Source organism: Etheostoma cragini, chromosome 18 (assembly GCF_013103735.1).
Source record: "Etheostoma cragini isolate CJK2018 chromosome 18, CSU_Ecrag_1.0, whole genome shotgun sequence".
Taxonomy (NCBI): Eukaryota; Metazoa; Chordata; class Actinopteri; order Perciformes; family Percidae; genus Etheostoma; species Etheostoma cragini.
Window position 1 is genome coordinate 5,946,692 of NC_048424.1, and position 20,632 is coordinate 5,967,323.

At 38.9% G+C, this 20,632-nt stretch overlaps 1 protein-coding gene across 31 annotated transcripts in view; it reads left to right on the forward strand.

Annotated features, from left to right (window-relative positions):
• The first annotated feature begins 2,208 nt into the window (after nucleotides 1–2,208).
• The window catches only part of ptprk (protein tyrosine phosphatase receptor type K), a 118,158-nt gene continuing 99,734 nt past the window's right edge, over nucleotides 2,209–20,632 (forward strand). For 28 of the 31 annotated variants that reach the window (XM_034899436.1, XM_034899442.1, XM_034899440.1 and 25 more), the window contains exons 1-2: nucleotides 2,209–2,537; nucleotides 8,699–8,722. In XM_034899436.1, the coding sequence (XP_034755327.1) occupies nucleotides 2,456–2,537; nucleotides 8,699–8,722 (106 nt within the window). In that variant the 5' untranslated portion in view covers nucleotides 2,209–2,455. The remainder of the gene's footprint in view (nucleotides 2,538–8,698; nucleotides 8,723–20,632) is intronic. The other 3 variants (XM_034899443.1, XM_034899459.1, XM_034899468.1) reach the window with 1 other exon arrangement.

Below are 20,632 nucleotides of genomic sequence, written 5' to 3' on the forward strand. Positions count from 1 at the left end.
GCACTAAAGAGAAGATCTGACATTAACAGTGAATATTTTCTAAGAGAAAAAGTGTTTAAAACAGTTTTATCTTTCTCAGATGCATATGACAGCTGTTGAACACTTTGATATTTGAACAGGGTGACAAAGACATTCATGACTGTAAACTAAGTTATAGTCACTGTATAGACCCATGCAAAATAATTTCTGAGTATGACGTGTAGATATGGTTAGATTATTTCAGCTCACTGTACACAAACTTTCAAATGTAAAGGTTGCCTGGATATATACATATAAAAGTATGATGTCATAGCACTGTATGAGTTAAAAATAACTGCAAATAACAACCTGAAACCTGCAGCTTCAGCAATCACAACAGTAAGGATGCACCGCTAAAGGCTGGGCACGCAATAGCAAATTCAGATTTTAAAACAAGGTAGTAGCATTAGTGTGATATTTAGTGACAGGGCACCCAGGTTTATTTTAAAGGACACTTCAATTTACTGTTAGGACAGTCAGAGAAAGACCACAATTACAAGCACATCAACCATCCAGCATAGCAATAAAGCTAATGTCTCTGCCGAGACCAAAGTTCACCTGATGTGTGAATATTCTTGTCTCTCGCTGCCAGAAACTTGGGAGAAGATATTGTTTACACCTTTTACATGGGAGAGGCGGCACTAAGAGAGACAAAACACACTTAGAGGATACACTTTGGTTCCTTGCTCGTGCATTTTCATCCACACCACATAGTTTTAGCTCAGCTGTGTACCAAAATCAAAACGTCTATTTTGTCTTTTTGGCAAGTGCCTGTCACAATGTCACCTGCCTCACTATGACATGCACGGCTGTCTCCACTGTGTGCAGATGCAGCGAAATGTGGACAGACAATTTGTTTTTAATTTTATCGGGAACATACAGAGTAGTGCCCACACTAGTAAGTTAGCCACAGTACCCACATATATCAATTGTATATCAAGAAAATGAATTGGAAATGTGTAAAATGTGCCAAATGCAGTGGGCTGAAACCAAGGATATAACGGTCATCCTTCAACCAAATCCTGGAGTAATTTAAATCACTTTTGGCGAAAAGGTTCTGAGAACAAATAAAAATTACAGTTATGTTCACAGTCCACTAACCGTCCACAAGGTCTTCTTTAAATCAAAAAGAAGCTGCACATCTTGATGACGTTGCAGATCCAAACCCTCTAGTTTATGTCTTTGAAAGAGCAGGATTTTTGTCCCGCAGACCTTCTTTCATGTCTCTGTTTAATCTTAACATACTATAAGCTCAATTTTACAGACATATACATACACACATAACATAAACACAGACATCATCATATGATCAAACACAGTCTTTTAACTTGAAATTCCTGTGTCTGTTTCTTTTAATGTCACCTACGGAATATATGGGCTGACTCTATTCTTTTCTTTCCAATTCTATTCTTTTCTGTAGGCTTTAGGAGTGCTTTTGGGGCTGGGGGTGGCTGAAGGGTTTAGGGGGCCCAGAGCTGTACAGGGGTCCTGGACTGCGGCAGGAATGATAAAATGTTTGTGTCAGAATCAGCTGTTGTCAGGGAGCCCACCAGAGCTGACCCTGTTCATTAGCAAGAATGTTTTTTAATAACAAGTGGTAAAAACACACTCAAGAGATGGACTAAAAACAATCAAAGCTGCCACCATCATCAGCCGATTTACCCCATCCCAGGTACTGACCTTCTTTGTTTTGTACTTATTTATTTTTTCATATAATTTTATTTCTCTTTCTCTTTTCTCTTATTCATTCTTTCTTAATTTTCTTAATATATCTGTGTTGTATTCTTTTTTATTAATGTAAAATAATGATATGTTGACCTTTCAAGGGACTACAGATGAAAATGAGCTTCAACAACATCAAACATACTCTATAACAAGTGAAAGCCCATTATTCAAAACGTTACTTTAGTAAGAGTACAGAAATACTATCAGAAAATGTGCTTAAAGTACCAAAAAAGTACCATGTAGAATCTGGCCTTTTTCATACAAATTTAATTAGTAGATCACTATCATTAATTATTAAACATTTAAGCCTAATTGTATCGTTGTGGCTCGTCAAGATGAAAAAATAGGCTACAATATATTCTTCTAATTTGTGTTTTTTATTTTTTTCAGTCAACTCCTACCTCGTGACGTCACGCACTTTCTCTGCTGCGCTCGCTCCATGGCTCTACCTCCTTCTATCTCTCGCGCTCCCTCACTCCGCGTGAAACAAAGTGTAGTGTCCGCGAGAGCCCGTAGGAAGCGAAATAAGAGAAACCGGTAGAGAATGGGGCGGCTGAATCCACAACAACAGGAGGAAAAAATAACCAACTAAAAGAGAGAAAGAAATAACACAGAAAACGGAGGAGAAGAAGAGGGAGAAGGAGAAAAGTCGCAGGGAAAACTTTTCCGGGGGAAACTGTTTCGGACTCTAAACACGGCCACGTTTTAAAACATGGATACACTTTTCCCCGTATTCCTGGGACTCCTGTTTCTCTTTTCGGCAGTTGGTAACGTCTCCGGACAGATACCGACAGGTAAGGACAAAAACTGGAAAATTATTGACAGTTTAGAGTGTTTTCTGTTTGAAAAGTTTGGACTATTTTCCTCCAGCTGTGTACGCGTATGAATCGCCGACAGGTGTGTGTTTAGGTGCAGGAGAAAAGTTCGCCTCCGTGTTGAAAATGTTATCGTCGGGTCCGTTTTATCGCTTTGGGGCTGTTATTCAAATCTCCTCGGAGGAGAGACGTGCAGGGGGTTTCGCGGAGTGAAGTGGAGATGCTTTTTTTTGTCCCAGTTTAAATGTAAAATGTTTCGTACGTTGCATTCAAGTCGTATTTAAAAGCCTGTGTGTGATGGTCTGCTCGAGTTTGAATTCAGGTACTGTTTGTCAAGTAACGTTAGGTCGGACTTATTTGCACAAATGACTACTGACCTAATAGCTGGACTGTGAACTACACCTTAAAGGTGTAGCCTACAACTTAGTTGCAATATTTCTCTTTGGGCTATTGTTGTGTCTTTGGGCTAATGGTCTGATTTGAGGACCGAAACACAAGCTGCAATGACCACCATTCGCAGCTTTTGCATGGGGTTACCGGTTTAGAGCTTGTATTCTCAGCGGAGTGGAGAGCTTGTACAGTGTGGGCAAACCCCGTTCAGCCGTGCAGCCTCGCGAGCAGCGCATGGATGGAGAAAAAGTTATTGTGTGCACCGAAATCACCCCCATATAATAGTACATCACGAGATTACCCCCTATTAACTAAAACATTCACCGAAATAGTGTCACTGTAATGACTTTTGTTATGTTTATCACAGTGTTCTTATGGTGTTTCCATCGTGTGAATCATCGCCCTCATCTAAAGCATTCAGCAATTATTCTCTGACTATTCTATTAGTATTAGTATTTTACACTCATAGTAGCCTACTAATGTTTTTTTATACGGTGTAATTCTCTCTAGTCTGTGATGCATTTCAAGTCTTCAAAGAGGACTGGGACTCTTGTACGGGGCAATGGTCGGTTTGGCTCGCAAGCTCCGTGAGCCTTTCGGTCTTTGCAAACCAAATGATCCTCTTCTGCTCCAACTTTATTCGCTCTGCATGCAATAAAACCTAATGGTTGGAAAAATAGTCTCTAAACCGATCGCCTGTTGGATTAAATGGGTTTGGTCCTTACACCGTGTGATTTGAATTTAAAGAGAGAAAAGATGAAGAGGGTCAGTTATGTCTGAAGCCCCAAGTTTAATATTTTTACAAATTGTAAATCTGTGGAAATGAACGATGTTAAATGTGATTTTATGGACTGTATCTGCTAAGGGGTGGCACCTAAACCTAAAGTTCTCATAGTTCATAGTAGCCCTACCCGCAACCGTGTGCATTCCCAGTGTTTAGTAAATAAAACGTCCGTGAAATAACCCTCTTCCTTTATATTTCTTCGAGATGCATTGAAACCTTTTCTTCAGGACTTTTGGATTCAAACAGTAACCAGCATCGCAAAGTGCCTCGATCTGCCCCCCTTTCGTCCGTGTGCAGGAACACGTACGAGAAAAAAAACTGCCTCCGGGGCGATGGCAATGCAAAAGTCCTATAGCGGAGTTATCATACAGCCTTGTTGCTGGTGCAGAAGTGATCGGACGCGGAGAAAACCAAAAGTCCGTATGTAGCATAGACCGTTAATATAAGATACAGTATACGGGATATAGCCTCTTTTCTGCAGCTCTCGGTGTCGGCACAGTCAAACTCTCTGTACCTGCTGTCTGTCTGCGTGGCCGCTCTGCGTTTTATTTCCGCATTCAGCAGTTGTTCGTCTGTGAACCCCAACGTGCGCGCGCGCACACACACACAGAGACACACACACAGAGACACACACACAGACACACACACACACACACACACACACACACACACACACACACACACACACACACACACACAGCTGACCTCTAAAATACTTAAGCCATATGTGGCTGTAATAAAGGTCATATCCAGCTCCATTTAAGTGGAAATAACCAGAAATAGTACAAAAACCTCGTTATTCGCTTAAGCTTGTTAATGATTTGCATAGAAATTACACATTAATTACCTCTTCATCTGTGAACGGTTTATTACCCCTCCCCAGCCTGTAACTGCCCCCCTTCTCCCCTCCCTTGTGGCCATTTGGCCCTCTGGGTAACAAATGTGTGGAATTTCTTTGAGGCCTCTGGGAATCGAGTGCTGTTAATTAGCAAGTAAATGCTAGTGACTGGATGCTGCTTTACAGATATTGGGAGGTCATTAGTTTGGACATGGGGTATAATAAAATAACTTGCAGTTGGTTGTGTTGCAGAATAAAAAAGATTAAATAAAACCAAGCACCATTAACCGTAATTTTAGTGAATCGGATGCTTGAAAAATGACACTTTAATTGCAATGTAAGGACCCGGTTCTTAGGGATAGATATGTTATTGCCATGCCCCTTTCTGTTTACACTGTGAATCCTAATTGATGACAAATTGCAGAGTTTAAGAAGACAACTTTTCATTTATCACACTTGAAACAACGCGTTTGCATTTAGGGTAAAGATAGTTAGCGGCACATGCTGGATTTTCACAGTTGTTTCAATCACTGACTGCACTTTTAAAATGTTAAACTGATGAGGCTGATAGGGTTAATAGGCAGATCATTAACACAGCCAGTGTGTCACTGTCACTGCAAAAAACAGACTGGTGATTTTTTGCATCAGGAGCCAAGAATGAAGGAAATCGCGGAGCATTACAGGAGAGATTTGTGTTGTGCAGCATAAGTAGCTCGCAGAAATCATGGACAAGGACAAAAAAAATCAGTGGCAAGGATTTAAAACTGTCCCATCACATTTGAACAAAGTCACTTTGAGACGATTTTTCTCTTTTCTCTATGTGTCTCATTTCTTTCTTCCTATTCTAGTTTCCCATGAGGAAGTCAAATAATAAATTATGGCATTTATATAACTTTGTCTCTCCCTCGTCTCTTCTTATCAGGCAGTTTTGCTGCAGTTTTGTGTTGGTCTATCTCTTACAAAGTCAGTGTAATAAACGAGTGTAACTGAGTTTATGTAAATTTGACAACTTTCTAAATCTGTCTCCTCTCTGATCGAGCGCTGACATAGATTCAAGGCGTCTTTAATCTTAATGAAGTGAAATAATTGTTTTCCATTAGTGTCTCCAAACGAATTAGACGGCTGCCGTTGCTACTGAATACCACATCTGAGCTGGTTTAATTATAATTGTAAATTATTTTAGTATTTTGAACATTAGAACCAAGTTGGTTTAATTATAATTACTTTTCAGCTCCATTTGGAAGATGAAATAGAATTGTGTGTTTTCCCCCAGAAAGGCGAGAGAAAGAGAGTGATAGTGAAAAGGGGAGAGGAGGAGGGGGAAAAAAAACACCAAGAAATGCATCCAATGGTTTTTGGCCGTGGGCATCTCCTCCACTCAAGAGACTGTGAAAACGGCAGGGAGTGTGTGTGTGTGTGTGTGTTAAGCAAATGTGTGTTGCTGTCACTTAAAGAGAAGGAGGGAGGCCGATGCTTTTAAGCCCTCCGGAGTACAGTGGTACAAAGATGAGCATGTGAAATGTTTGCCTCATTTATATAGATTCATGTGAATATGCCTCCTCATTCTACTGGTGCCATGTAAAATGGCACCAAATCAAATGCTGTTTAATTTATTTTCTCTTTAAAAGTAATGCTTCAGTCCGCTGTCCTTCAGATCCATTGTAATGTCTTCTCTTCTAATCAAATGCCCCTTTGTTTCTACGGATTTCAATTCAGTCATAGATTTAAAAAAAAGAAAAGCTTGTGTGTGTGTAAATGTAGCTCATCCCTCATTAGAATGTGTGCAATGTGTGTGTGTGTGTGTGTGTGCATGAATGAATTTGAGGGTTTGCGTTGAAAAAGGAACTAGCGACACACAGCGACGCTGCAACCTTTTAGCCTTTTGCTGTTGACTGATTGCTAAGAATGAGGGAGAGTGAGAACATGACATGATTGACACAGGTTTGTTATTTTTTGTTTTGTTTTTGAGCTGCATTAACATGCAGCTCAAAAACTGAATGTACTTTAATAGTAGGCCTATGCCTTGATAGTTTGGACATGTTCCAAGCAAATGTTTTGAGGTTAGGGGAAAACCAAATATTATTCCTTGGACGTTTCCTTGAACTATCTTTATGATGACTCAATTAAAATAGAAGTAAGAGCTGCAACTAACGATTATTTTCATCATTGTTTACATGTCGATTATCTTCTTGATTAATAATTTAGTCTATATTATACCACAAATTATAATTGATTGATCAGTTAGTCGATCCGCAGAGAATGTATCTTATAAACCTATTTTGATAATTTTATCAGTTCACTTAAGTTTTAACGTTCCCTTGCTATTCCATTGCAAAGATTTGCTGTTGTTCACGATTGTAAACTAAAGATCTTTCAGATTTGAACTGTTAGTCGGACAAATTAAGGAATTAATTAAATTAAATTTAAGCAGACGTCCTCTTTTAGAGTTTTGGTACATTACAGAATTACATGAGCACATTAATTGATAATGGAAATAGATGTTAGCCGCAGCCCTAGTCTACAAGGTGTAAGAAAACGCCACCATATTTATCATCCATCCCGGAAGCAGCATGACATGGAAGATTAGCCTCAAGTAGAAGAAGCAGTTACTGCAGCATCAAGGTGTATTAGAAAAATCTATTTCCATCAGCTTTTATTGCATCTTGTCTTCTTTGATATCACAACATTTTCATCTCCGACAAGCTTATAATCAGTATTTCAACTTTTCTTCATGAGTTTCTGGTGTTCCCATTCAGGCAGTTTATGCAGAATTTGAAAATTTACATTAAACAGGCGGAAAGAAATGTCCCTAATGTTAGGGTCCGGATTAGGCTTTCAATATAGTTACGTGATGGGTGTAAATCAGTCAGCGAGCAGGAAGGGAACCAAGAAAGTGTAAAAGTCCCATTGCAAATGAAGGGAGGCAGTGCGGCCAAAAACAAATCCCTGAAATATCACATCCCTGATGAATGATGGTATTAGTCCAGTATCATCAATCTCTGCAGTGCCCTGTTCAGCTCTGGTCACAGCTGTCAGTACAAGGGGGCATAGAAACACCCTGCTGCCTCACATACACACTCATATACACACACTTACACACATGGCTGGCTAATGACAGATTAAGTAATCAACACTCTCAGCTGATTAATTACATTACAGTGAATACACACACACACACACACACACACACACACACACACACACACACACACACACACACACACACACACACACACACTCTGTCTTTCCCTTACACCAACACAGATGTGAACAGCCCTGGTACCAGTTGTGTAGTCTAGTGTGTAATGATTTAATGATATATGTATGGAGACATGGCCTGTGTGTGTGTGTGTGTGTGTGTGTTAGGAAATGTGCAAGTCAACAGATTGTCCTCACTACTTTTGATACAGATTTGTGTGTGTCATGTCAAATGGGAGGCTATATTTTCATTGCTATGTGTTTTCATATATTTTATATGTTTTCTGAAGCTGTTGGTGCATTTGGTTGCTGCTGTTATCCCTTCAAATACAACTATAAATCAAACTTAAGGCAAGGCAATTTAGCTTTGATCTTTTTCATAGACCATACTTATAATAGACAACACCAGGCGTGTCTAATGTTGTCTAAACAGAAGCAGCTACACGAGACTGTGCCCGTATATAAAATACAATCTAAAATAGGCAAAATTTTGATTTAAAACACAAACGGTCTGTTCAGGATAAGTAAACAAAAGTATGTATAAGAGGATGGTTTGGTGTAAGCTTTTGATACTGGACAGTTTTTGAAACTTGGCGATAGGGACACACTATCAAAATAGGTATTGATGTTCAATGTTTTCAAGTCATTTTTCAAGCAAAATACCTAACAGTCTTTAGTTCCAGCTCCATGTCTTTACTCTGTTTTACGTGATGTTAAAATGATTATATATTGGTCATGATAAAGAAAATTATTGTTGGTTGCCGGCTGCCGCCCTTCAACTGAGAAAGCATATTCCTCTGTGGATCCATAGATATGCAGATGTTCAATCTTAAAAAACACAGCTTATTTCTTGTGTAAGTGACTATACACTGTGCATGCTATCCAATCTAACTCTCTTATTATTCTCTGCTTTGCTTCTGTTGGACCCAGCTCACATGGGGCGCGCTGAGAAGGGTGAGTTACGAGTGGCCGGTCAAGAGCTGAGCTTCATCTGTCATAGTCATCATCGTCGTCTTTGTCGTAGTATTTATTGTCGTCATCGTTAGCCCACCATCTTCACCTTAACTGTCACTAAAAGTTCTCTTTTCAATGTGTAGACATCCGTTGTTCTGATCTAATTAGTTTTTTTTTTCTCATCCAAATTCATCCCATTTTTTAATCAATTTGTCTTTAACTATTAACATTTGGACTCAATGCTCATTTATAGTTGTTTATGCACCTGATAAGCAATCTCACCTTTACACACCAGTACACCGTCTTTTGAAATATTACAAACACCTTATTAAGCCAGTATTGATGTGCAGTGATATTGAGACTGTATGAAGATGTTTAGCATATCATGAACTATTTGATTGTGCTGGAACTATTATGTTAAATGACAAAAAAGTTTCAGTGCTACATAGAGATTTGTTTTTTTAAGTGCTCCTGCTAGTTTGCTGTTGTCTGTCTTTGTGTGACTCTGCCAACCTGTCTGTTTGTTAATCTGCATGCCATTTGTCTGTGTGTCTCCCCTGCTGTGTTTGTCTGTCTCTGTCTGTCGTTGGAAGTTAGACAGCTGTCGGGAGTTTTGAAGTTTCCAGGTGCTGTTTGTTTAGTTGAGCCTGGTCTTTAATAAAGGAGCTCTGAGAAACTTTGTTCCCGCAGTAGCCGACCACACCTCTTCTTTGTCTCTTCTAAATGTCCACTTTAATTACCACACATCCTCTTGCACATATCCTCTATCTTCCCTCCCCGTCTTTCCCTTTTTCACACACAAGCACTCACAGGATGGTTGTTAATGAGGGAGTTGTTTTTTTGTTGTGAAAGTGACAGGTTAGTAACTATACACCACAGATATTTCACACTGCAGAGACTTGCAGAGAGATCACAATGTAGTGGAGTTTGGTATCCCACAAGGCTTTGCTCTGACAAAAATCAAAGCAAATGTGATGTTCATATGTTTATTTACAAAAATCCAAGGTAAATAAAAATCAACAGTGAAGGTCACATTCTGGTTAATCCTTTGAAACTGAAAATAAGCTTTGATATCTTTTTTACATTTTTGTTTTGTACATGCCAGAGTCAAACAGGACTTGGAGTGCTAGGCTCCAAAAGACAAATTATTTAGTACAAAAATAATAGAAACCTAATGAAAGCCCAGCGAGGCAGAAATACTGTCAGTTCATATTAAGCAGGAAAGGTGGTTTTGGCAGGCTCTACATCTGCTCTCACTAATCTCTGTATACAATACTCAGTCCCTGAGACAGGAGGGGTTTATAACTACTTTTATCGCTCAGTGAGTTCTTACCTGATAGTTTGTAGATGAAGTAGAAATGAATATAGGTGTAGTGTTTTAAAAGATATGTTTCGATGTAGTCCATCTGTTATTTATCCTCAATTATCATAATAATTCAATTCACAGTTTTATCCAGTAACATGAATATAATAATAAGAATGATATGCAGTTAGCCGTAATGGCCGTTCCCAGTGGCTACTCTCTGTGTTTACTTTCAGTCACACTCAGAGGCACGCCTTTGAAATGAGTCATGTAAAAAATCATGTTTATTTGGTAAGCTGTTGGAGGTTTTTGCAACTTACATTCATATGTTGTTTGTGCAAGTCCTGCACTGCAGGAAACTCTGCAATTAATAGCACAAAGTAACTATGATACTATTATATTTCTAAACTAGCATACTAAAATGAAGGTTGCACTTGGTCTTGGGGCAGAAACCTTACACTAAAGCTCCAGTTTTCCTGGAACTAAACCCTGCCATTGTCCTGTCTTTTTGGTAAATGTTTGACAATACTGGGGTCAAGCCAAACCACAGTGAGTGAGGGGGAATTCTGGTGACTGAGTTGGCTAAAGTGTAACCCAGTGTCCCAGTTTAAAATCTGTCCTTTCACACTTGTTTTGTTTCTCACATTCACTCTTTCTCTACTATCAACTACCTTATAAAGATAAATAGCTCAAAAATAATCTTTGAAAGTAGAATTTAAACAGGAAGATCATTTGATGTATGACTTTTTATTGTCATTGCTGGGGCTTATTTTGCTACCCTTTAGATTAAATTAAGAAATCAAAGTGACAGCTAACATTCAAATTTGTTTAATACAGAAACAAAAGCTCTTTGTTTGTTTTTTAACTTTACTTTAGGCATTGGTTTGTCTGTATGTTAAGTGAATGTGACAATGGAGCTATGAGTGTGTGGGTGGGTGTGTATGAAAGATTGAGCCTCTTCATGTTAGCCTTCAGGTGGACTTGCTTTATAGACTTGGCCAAAGGGCTCTTGTGTATCTGTTGTGTTTGTAGCTATAGGCAGTGGTTGAAGTAGTTTCCATTAGTCCATTTAAGATGACATCTGTCATGAAGCTGCTGCACCACACACACACGCGTGCACGCACACACACACACACACACACACAAAAGTAGCCATAAGCAATCTCTGTGCAGTACACCATAGCAAGTCTCATTCATGATAAAATCCCAGAGGACATTCTGCTACAGTCACTTTCAGCCACAATATGTTCATCGTGATATCTAAAAGGACACTATTTTTACTGTTCTTACACTCCTTTCCAATAACTCTCTCCTCCGCTCTTTAAGCTGATTTTAGTTCAAGAGCTGAAAAAGCTTTCGAGATATATAAACCCTCCTCTATCAGTGTGTGTTTGAATCAGGAGCTCACAGACAGATGACCAGTCCATTAAGATTATCATCTCCATCCCCTGCCATGTATCTTCACATCACCACGATGCTGGTCCTCTGTCTGTCTGTGTAAGCGGAGATTTAAATCTTCTATCAGATAATCCAGAGCAACCTTAAAAAAAAAAAATGTTACACAGTTTTTTTGTGTTTTATTTTTTATTTTTTTATTTTGTTAAATCTGTCTGTCTGCCATCCTTATCTGTCCTCTGGTCTATCTGTCTGCCAGCCCACCTGTGTGTGTGTGTGTGTGTGTGTGTCCGTGTGTGTGTGTCCGTGTCCGTGTGTGTCCGTGTCCCTGCAGATGACTAGATGACTGCAGACACATGGTTAGCCTGACAGCATTTGCGTACACGTATACGCACCCACAGTCAATCACGCCAACAGACAGGCTCTGTGTGGGAGTTTGCAGACAGACATTTAAATGTTGAACATCTGTCTGTCAGGTTTCTGGTTGGTCCTCTTCAGCCTTGATATCTGTCTGTGGCAAAGTTGTATATAAATAGTTAAGTCCTGCCAGTGTTTCAGTGTTGAGAATTCACTTGTGATAGCTGGGTAATTAGGAATACACTACTAGTCAAATGAAGTTTTTCAAACTATTTAATTAACCAACAATTTAGAATGAATTGTTAAATTACAAATTAGACTTAACCGTGGTGACACTATTCTTCATCAATCACAATCTGAGGGTAGTTATTAGTGCTGCATGAGGAAATGATGCGATATGCCATAACGTTGTTGGATATCGCGATATTACTTACAATAAATAAACAGAAAATGGACTCGGTTCTTTCTTTCCGCTGCTTTCAGTAGTCTGCTAAAACACAACATATTGCTTGTTGAATGTGAAACAAATTAAAGTGTAGCCATGATGATTTATGGCAAATATTAACAGTTCTGTTTTTTACCACATGTCCTGTTGCGCTCATTAAGATCTCATCTGAGCAGATTCTGTCATTCTAACAACTCCATAAAGACTGATCCCATAATGAACGCGAGCAGACCGCGGGTCGGCGCTCGCACACGTCGCCCTGCATGAGAAATAGCCAGTTAATAAATGATGGTCATTAACCTTTGTTTTTTGCCATAATGATTCTTCCCCCAATCATGTTTGGTATTGTTTTCCGTTTTACTGCTGAGCCCAAGGACTCAAAATTTAAGTAAATTAGAAGCGATGAATCATTAATTTACCAAGGGATTGATAGCAGATGAATTGAACACAAATTTTAATAATGAGTAACTGTTTACGTTCTGATCAACCCAAAACGCCAAACATTTGCTGGTTCCAGAATTACTGCTTAGTAGTCTTGAACTGGCCTTTGCAACTGCAATGTATACTTCTCAGGGGGGTTGCAAATTACGTGTAAACATCACAGTATGTTACTGGCTTACAACAAAATTAACATATGCAGCACCACCAACAGCTTCATTTGACACATGGGAAAGGCCAGTTAATACCTTCAAACATTCAGCATTTCTGATTTATTTACATGCATTCATGGAACTTAACAATAGCTTTCCACGTTTTCTATAGATTGTAGGGTCAGGACACCTACTGCGACCGTGTTTCCCTAAGTCACTTCAGCACTAAATAAATGTTTTTGAATGGTGTAAACAATGTGTCATGTTCACGGTTAAGAATGCAGTGAAGGGAAATTCACAAAAGACACAAAATAGGACATTCATTTTCATCAGGGGTAGCTGTGAGATTCTTATTGTGAAAGTATTTCACCTTCTTTATGTTGATACTGACTAGTGCAACACACACACACACACACACTCCCCAGCAGTGTTGATACTGTGCAGACTCCACCGTGTCTGGTGGAGTCGAGCAAAATCAGTCAGTTTAGTCAAACAAACTAACTCCTCTCCTCTCCTCCCTACTTTTTGTTGCCATATCCAAACTTCTCCTAACGGTTATTTTACCTCATTCCCCTCTTCCAGTTCTCCCCCCTCCAATTCCTTGGAATTTATGGCCTGTTAGCCTAAACAAAGCAACACAACGTTTATTAAACCATCCCCCCTTCTCATGTTCTCCTTATTCCCCCTCTCTTCCCTCTAGTCCCTCTCCTCCTCCCACTCTAAACCTCTAGCTCCTCCTTTCTCCCCCTCTTCATCATATCCTCTCTCCCCTTTTTCTCCTCAAACTCTCTGAGTTTCAGTGTTTCCCCCTCTAAAGACCCACCAATAAAATCAACGGTGGGATGTTGTGTTACCAAATCCCCACCGAATGGTGTTGAATTACAGGGATTAAGTGCATAGATTCTGTTTAAGATGAAAATTGCAAATGTGAATGGAATTATACATGTACGAGTTACATGGGAACAAGAGGAACATAAGAAGAATACAGTTTACTTTTAGAATAAGATAAAAGTGAGTTTGATTTAACATTGTTATAAATAGTAACTGGACAGTAAGCCTCATTTAATGAATATCTTACTGACCCAAATTTACTCATACTGCAATTTTCAATAGCTACAAAAGCACTGACATCCAACCCAGAGGTTGAGGTTCAACCAACAATCAGCCAACAACCCAGTGTCCTAAACTCTTCTTACTGTAATTAAACAGGACAAAATAAGCCAACATGAGAAATAAATGCACAAATGTCAAAATTTTGGGTTGATTTAGGGATCAATCTGCTAATTATTTTCTTGATTAATCTATTACAAATACTAAAAAATGTCCATTACAATTGCCTAAATCCCAAAGTGAGGTCCTCATGTTGCTAGTTTTGCCCAGCCAACAGTCCATAACCCAAAGACATTCAATTTACAATGATATAGAACTGATAAAAGCAGCACATTCTCACAGGTCAAAGGCTGGAACCAGAAAATGTTTTTGCTTGAATAATTGCATACATTTTCAATCTGTGGTCAACTAGTTAATAGTTATTAGCAACATTTTTAGGAAAACTTAAAGTAAAATAAACAAAAAACAACTCCATTATAGAAACAAAATTGAGTGTTTATTCACTTCAACCTTTGCCAGTGGAAGTCAGTTAGTACAGCTGCTAGACGAAACAAGGATTTTATCTGATAGCTCAAAAACTAAATAACAGATTCCTCTCTACAGTGTCACGCTGGCACAAAACATTCCCCCCCTCCTGTATCACGTCAAGGCCTCTCTCTCCCCTTTCTTTTCTGTATCTTGCTTTCTTTCTTTCCCACTTTCTGGAATGCTTTTGTAGTGTTTCTCTCTGCTCTGTTTTCAGTTCAGCCAGATTTACTTTGACTCACACTCGCAACCCCCCCCCCCGAATATAAGTCTTTGTAGAAGAAACTGTCGCTTTGTATTAAGTGGCTAGGTTAACTGTCACGATGTCTATATTGGGCCAAAGGTAAATAAAGTGTCTGTGTGTGCATCTCATTTGTGTGTTTGTTGTGTGTGTGTGTATCAGCCAAGCGAGCTGTCTTGTTGGAGTAACGGTTAGCAGATACAACTCTACCTCCTCATGACATAAACTGTCTCTTAAACTCATCCTCACATACACAGACACACACACAAACACATGCGCACAGTACTACCTTAACACACAGCGCTGCTCTGTCTTGTAGGCTTAGTCTCTCGCTACAAAGTGAGCTATATGAAGTTAAGTACAGGTTTGAAACAGAACTACTGCAGTCTGAGTGTTTAGTTCTCAATGGGGATTCCTAATATATGAAAAGCTCGAGATATGACAATGACGACAAGATACAATGACAATCTGTTTATTGTAACTTTGAAGTGTCTGTATGATCACTGTAGAAGCGAAATACAGTGACATCCTTTATATTGGCGATTGGCTACACAGAAACTTAGATGGATTAAACAGAAGAGAGCTTTGGATGCAAACATTTTGATTTGACACATTTTGAAAAACCAAGTGTTCAGGGTGTCATCTTACACATAAACAGCGATTCAGATGTGGCTTCAGTAAGTACTACTTTGTACTTGTTGTGACTTTGCTTTTGAGCAAAGCACCTAGCCTCTGACGGATCAAGTGGTCACCAGCAGAAACCTGTAGTTACAGCGGGACAGCTCCCAAGCGTATAACCTTGTGAGTGTGTAGCAGCATAGCTCAACACAACTATTCCCTGGATAAATTAAGGTTAAAGTAAAGCCATGACTCCCACTCCTTCTGCTGTTTCTCTATCACACCTCCCCCTGCCACACACACGAACACACACACACACACACACCAGAGGCTCACATACCTCTGGATAGAGCGAGAGAAAGTCAGCCACATGTGGTTTCGGTTAGCCACACTTTTCCCTCACACAGGCCCCAAACTAACCACTTCTACTTTACCATGGTCAAGTACATGTGTATATCCCGTGTGTGTGTGTGTGTGTGTGTGTGTGTGTGTGTGTGTGTGTGTGTGTGTGTGTGTGTGTGTGTGTGTGTGTGTGTGTGTGTGTGTGTGTGTGTGTGTGTGTGTGTGTGTGTGTGTGTGTGTGTGTGTGCGTGCATGTCCCAGCCCGAGGCAGAGTCGAGTAGAACAGTGAATCAAGGTTAGTGGTCCAAAGAGAGCAAGAGAGATTGAAGGAGAGAGGGGGGTGACTTTAATCGAGGCAGCAGAAGTGGCAGAGGGAGTGAAAGGAGGAGAGCGACTGCAGGTTTTTAGTGAGTTCACATCTAGCTTTGTGTATGACCTAGGCCTGCACGATATTGGAAAAAGTCTGACATTGCAATATTCTTTCCCCTGCGATATATATTGCGATATAAAAAAAGTAATTTTTAAATGATGACATGAATAGCTCTATTTGAAAATGATAAATCTTTCTCGACCAATGCAGGGATTTTGTAAGGGAGTGCATCTTCTTAGAAGATACAAATGAAAAAGGATCTTTTCTAATGTGAACCATTCTTTGTTAAACTTTAATGCTTTACAAACACCAAAGCAAGTAAGCGCTGTGACTACTCTTCTAAAGTGATTTTGAGCATGACATAATTTTATTCATGTAATACTATCAGTCCAGGCTAAAGTGTATGACAACGACTGCATGTTGCTTCCTATAAATTTCAGGTTGTGGTCGACTAGCGGGGCCAGCTTGTTTGTTTGAAAAATTGATCAGACCTGCATGTCATGCGCACTAGCAACATAACTAACCAAGCTAACTATATTAGCTTTAGCCTGGCTGGTAGTAGCTTTCTACTGGGGAAAATGGCTGGGAGACATTATGATTATGTTGCATTAATCAGGTGATTTAGTTTGTATTTGCAGCATCCATAAAACACTGACTACTGTAGCTTCACTGACTACCCATCAAAAACGATGGGCATCAATGTGTCAGCGGCAGCTGCTGCCTGCGGGACTTTACTACACACGGAGAGCTTCACTTCCCAAAAAAATAAACCCTGTCGGACTAACGTCACATACACACGTTGGTCACATGGCTACCTGTCTTAAAGGGAAAGGGCCGGCCATGTAAAAGGAGAATGGTGAAATTTTACTTTTCTATCAAGCAGAAACAATGATTACGTCAACACGTCACATCGCAACGTCCTGCGATGTTGATGCTTAAACCCAATATCTTTCAGTCCTAGTTTGACCTAAACATAATTATTTCATCATTATTCGGTGGTGATGGTCAGCTGTTGATGTTAAATCATATGATTGTGGACTTCATAAAACAGGCCAAGGGCATGGCAGGGATTTTATTTCATGTCGGCTTATGGCAAAATAATCTGCTGTTAGACGATCTATCTTCAATAATAGATCTAAGTGGATTATCCTGTACTTGTATGGCACAACTACATGTGGGGGTGGGAAACCTCGAATGCCAATGTCAATTTTCTTAATACCGTTTTGCCCTTTAAACACCCTTATTCCGAAAAGACGATTTTCCGACTAAGTTGTTTACATGGCTAATGAAAGTGAATACGGAATCAGTTTTAATTGGTCAAGTTATATTCCCGTTTACATGCAGCCGTGTGTAATATGTTTTTTTCAACGTTTACCAGCATAGGCGGACTTGTTGGACCGTGCAAACACAGCGCCCCTCTTTCATTCCTAAACAATTTTCTTGAAAAGGTCGGCATAGTGCTGCACACATATCCAAAAACCTGTTGATATCCAAGTCTTTGATGATGTTTAAAAAAAACTTAAAAACTACCTTAAAACAAATCTTAAATCAGTGGGTCATTCGTTACAAACTCATGTTGTGCAGCTAAACATTGTTAAAATCCACTTAACCTATTTTAGATTCTAGCGGAAATACTAACATTGTCAAAGATGCCAAATATGTCAGGCTGAATTTTGAGGAAATGTGTATAACATTATGCACAGTACATGACTAGAATAAGTCTAGAATATGTCTATTTGATTGAATGGGTTTGAATATTTCACTCAGTTTACCCATCAAAGAGCTTTAAATAAAAACTTGGAACACACTGATACGGAATATAGATGTGTCTAATACTAGAAACAATAGAAATGTGGAAGGGGTTGATTGGATCCTCAACTTTGTTAATGTTTGAAAAACAGTTTGTTCTATTTTTAAGGTTTAGACGATGAGTTTGTACCAGGAAAGGTACTGAACATGTAGCTCTCTTGTCTGGGATCTCTCAGAACATGAGTCACGTTAATAATATTGCTTGGTTTTTATTAGAATCAGAAAATCCAACTTGGAACCAATGCATCCTAGAAAAGTGCAAAACCTCCACCTACTTGTGAAAACAAATTGGAACGACAAATGTCTTCCAAATGACACTGTGAACAAAGAGTGGGCTTGACGAAGACAGTTTTCTACGTTTTTTTCACTCCATGGCTGTTAAGACAAACCCACTCTGCCCTGACTTAGTAAGTGAATAGTGAATTATTTTTCTTGGCTGCTGTGATATGAATCTAGTGTGTTATTAGAGTATAATGAAGCATGGTTTAAAAATGTAATGTATCTTGGGACTATAAACCAATTTTTCTTTGTTGGCTTTTTCATTATGCTAATTTGGAAAGCTTTCTTTGTACCTTTTTTTAATGTGTTTTCAAGGAAGATTTGTAAATGTGAAAAATCATCATTTTAAAGCATCGTTGTCTGTTTTGAATAATGTGTACAATATGACCACAACAGAAGTGAAATTGATTTTTTTTCAAGATTTGGACCATGAACAGTGGCAGCATTTCTAGTTGCCATATACTGAATCAGATCACCTTAAATTCATGAGCCTTGTAAATGGAAATTGAATCCAGTGATGAGGTCGCTGCTGAACATCAGCGCTAACAACCAGGGTAGTATTGCTACCAGTCAGATTTCATGACTGTTAGCTTCGCAAAGATGCAATTTCTTACAATGTGACGTTTTTTTTTGATAGGTGGGTCAAAATATGACTCGACTAGCAGATAAGCAGATATACATTTTTGGATTTGCTCTTCCAATAAGACATAAAAGAGCTATGTGAGTTTTATTGTCCCCAGTTTTTTTGTCTTTTAGCTTCGCTTTTCCTCTCAACATACCATAGAAGTTGTGTCCTACACAGAATAGAACAAAGCTGAATTTAAAAAAAGTAGAAAAGAAAAGAGCGGGTTGAAGTAGATGTACTATTTTGATGTGTGTTACAGGCCCTAACCTGACCAGACTTGGGCAATAAACCTTTACAAAATAGAGGAGAATGAATTGGGAGTGAATGATACAGAATAGAAGTGGGTAGATAAGTCTGTGGGAGCAAGAGCTGTTTGAAGAGCGATAAGGAGCTATGCAAGAGTAGAGCAGACCAGAGCAGACTGACACAACAAACACTTGCAGCTGCACTCTTTCATTCCTTACCTCCTCCATATCTGCTGATAACAACAGAGGGAGGGAGAGTTATGCTGAAGTGATAGGATGTAGAGTGCCTTGTCTTGTTCTGTAACAAGCAATGCCTTGCTTTCTCGACCACCGGAAAGAGGCCAAATACAAGTTGTTAAATAGGCCTGCACAATTAATTGTTATAAAAATCGCGATCTTGATTTGCCTTGTTCATAAGTTAATTTTTAAATAACTTAACTATTATTTTTTTAAATAATTTTTCTATTTCAAAAAAAGTAAATTTTATGAGCCTACTGCATCAATAACGCTGCTACTTTCATCTGTGAGTTTTAAACATAGACTGTTTAAAATAGGTTTTAAAGTGCTCCATGCGCTGCAATGCTCTCCCTTCTCTGCATTGAAGCCTCTATATTTACAGGTTGCGGTGATGCAAAATGTGCTATAGGTGCCAAAAACAAGCTGTTTGGTACTGCCAATTTGTTTTGTTTTTTCAGGGTGCATGTGTACAATTAACATTACACTTAGTGAGAATGAAATCATGGCAGAGAATCATGGTATAAATTCTAAGCTAAAAAAAAGTGTGATTCATGTTTTTTTCCTAGTCGTGCAGGCCTACTGTCAACCTATATTCACACAGACTGAGGCAGAAACTTAAGAGATGGACTTTGTTCCTTGTTCTAATGCATGTATGTTTACATTTCTAAATGGCTGAAATCCTGTGCAGAGACATGGGTTTTGGCTGTGAAATCAGTATATATTTTTGTCTTTCAGGGTCCTGTTTCTGTTTTACATTCCTCAGCTTCGCGCTGGAGCCGTTTAGATTAAACCAGGAAGATGTAGCGGAGGGTAAAACTACTTCAGTCAGTTGGCCCATTTCATCTTTGATAAAATGTAACATATTTGTAAATCCAATAAATATTAGCTTAAAGTCTTTCTACGTTCTTTTTAAACGTTTCTAACTAGTCCTTTGCTAAATGGAGTCGCCCCGCCTCCTCTCACTCACTGGTCTCATTCGCTCCGGTTGAATTAACAATTTCCAGGTTTTGCTATACTTTTGGCTCATTAATGATGGCAAGGGCAGAGCTTCTGCAACTGGTTTTGGTTGACATAATAAACAGCAGGATGGCTGTTTGGAAATACTTCAGATTATTTGGTCAATTGAACAAGGGAAAGCAAAATAGACAAGCAAACCCATTTCCTATTCCTTGGGTATCAAAAATGATATTTAATATTGATATTTTTTAAGGTAATGGATCAAAGCTAATAATTCCAGTATCGTGACAACCTATTAAATCAGTGGTGAGGAAACATCTCAAGTAAACAAGTAGTCACACTTGAATCTTAAGCTGCAACAGAACAATGTTATGGGTACAAAATATATATTAAACTTTGTTATAGGTAAAAATATATATATATATATATATATATATATATATATATATATATATATACTGT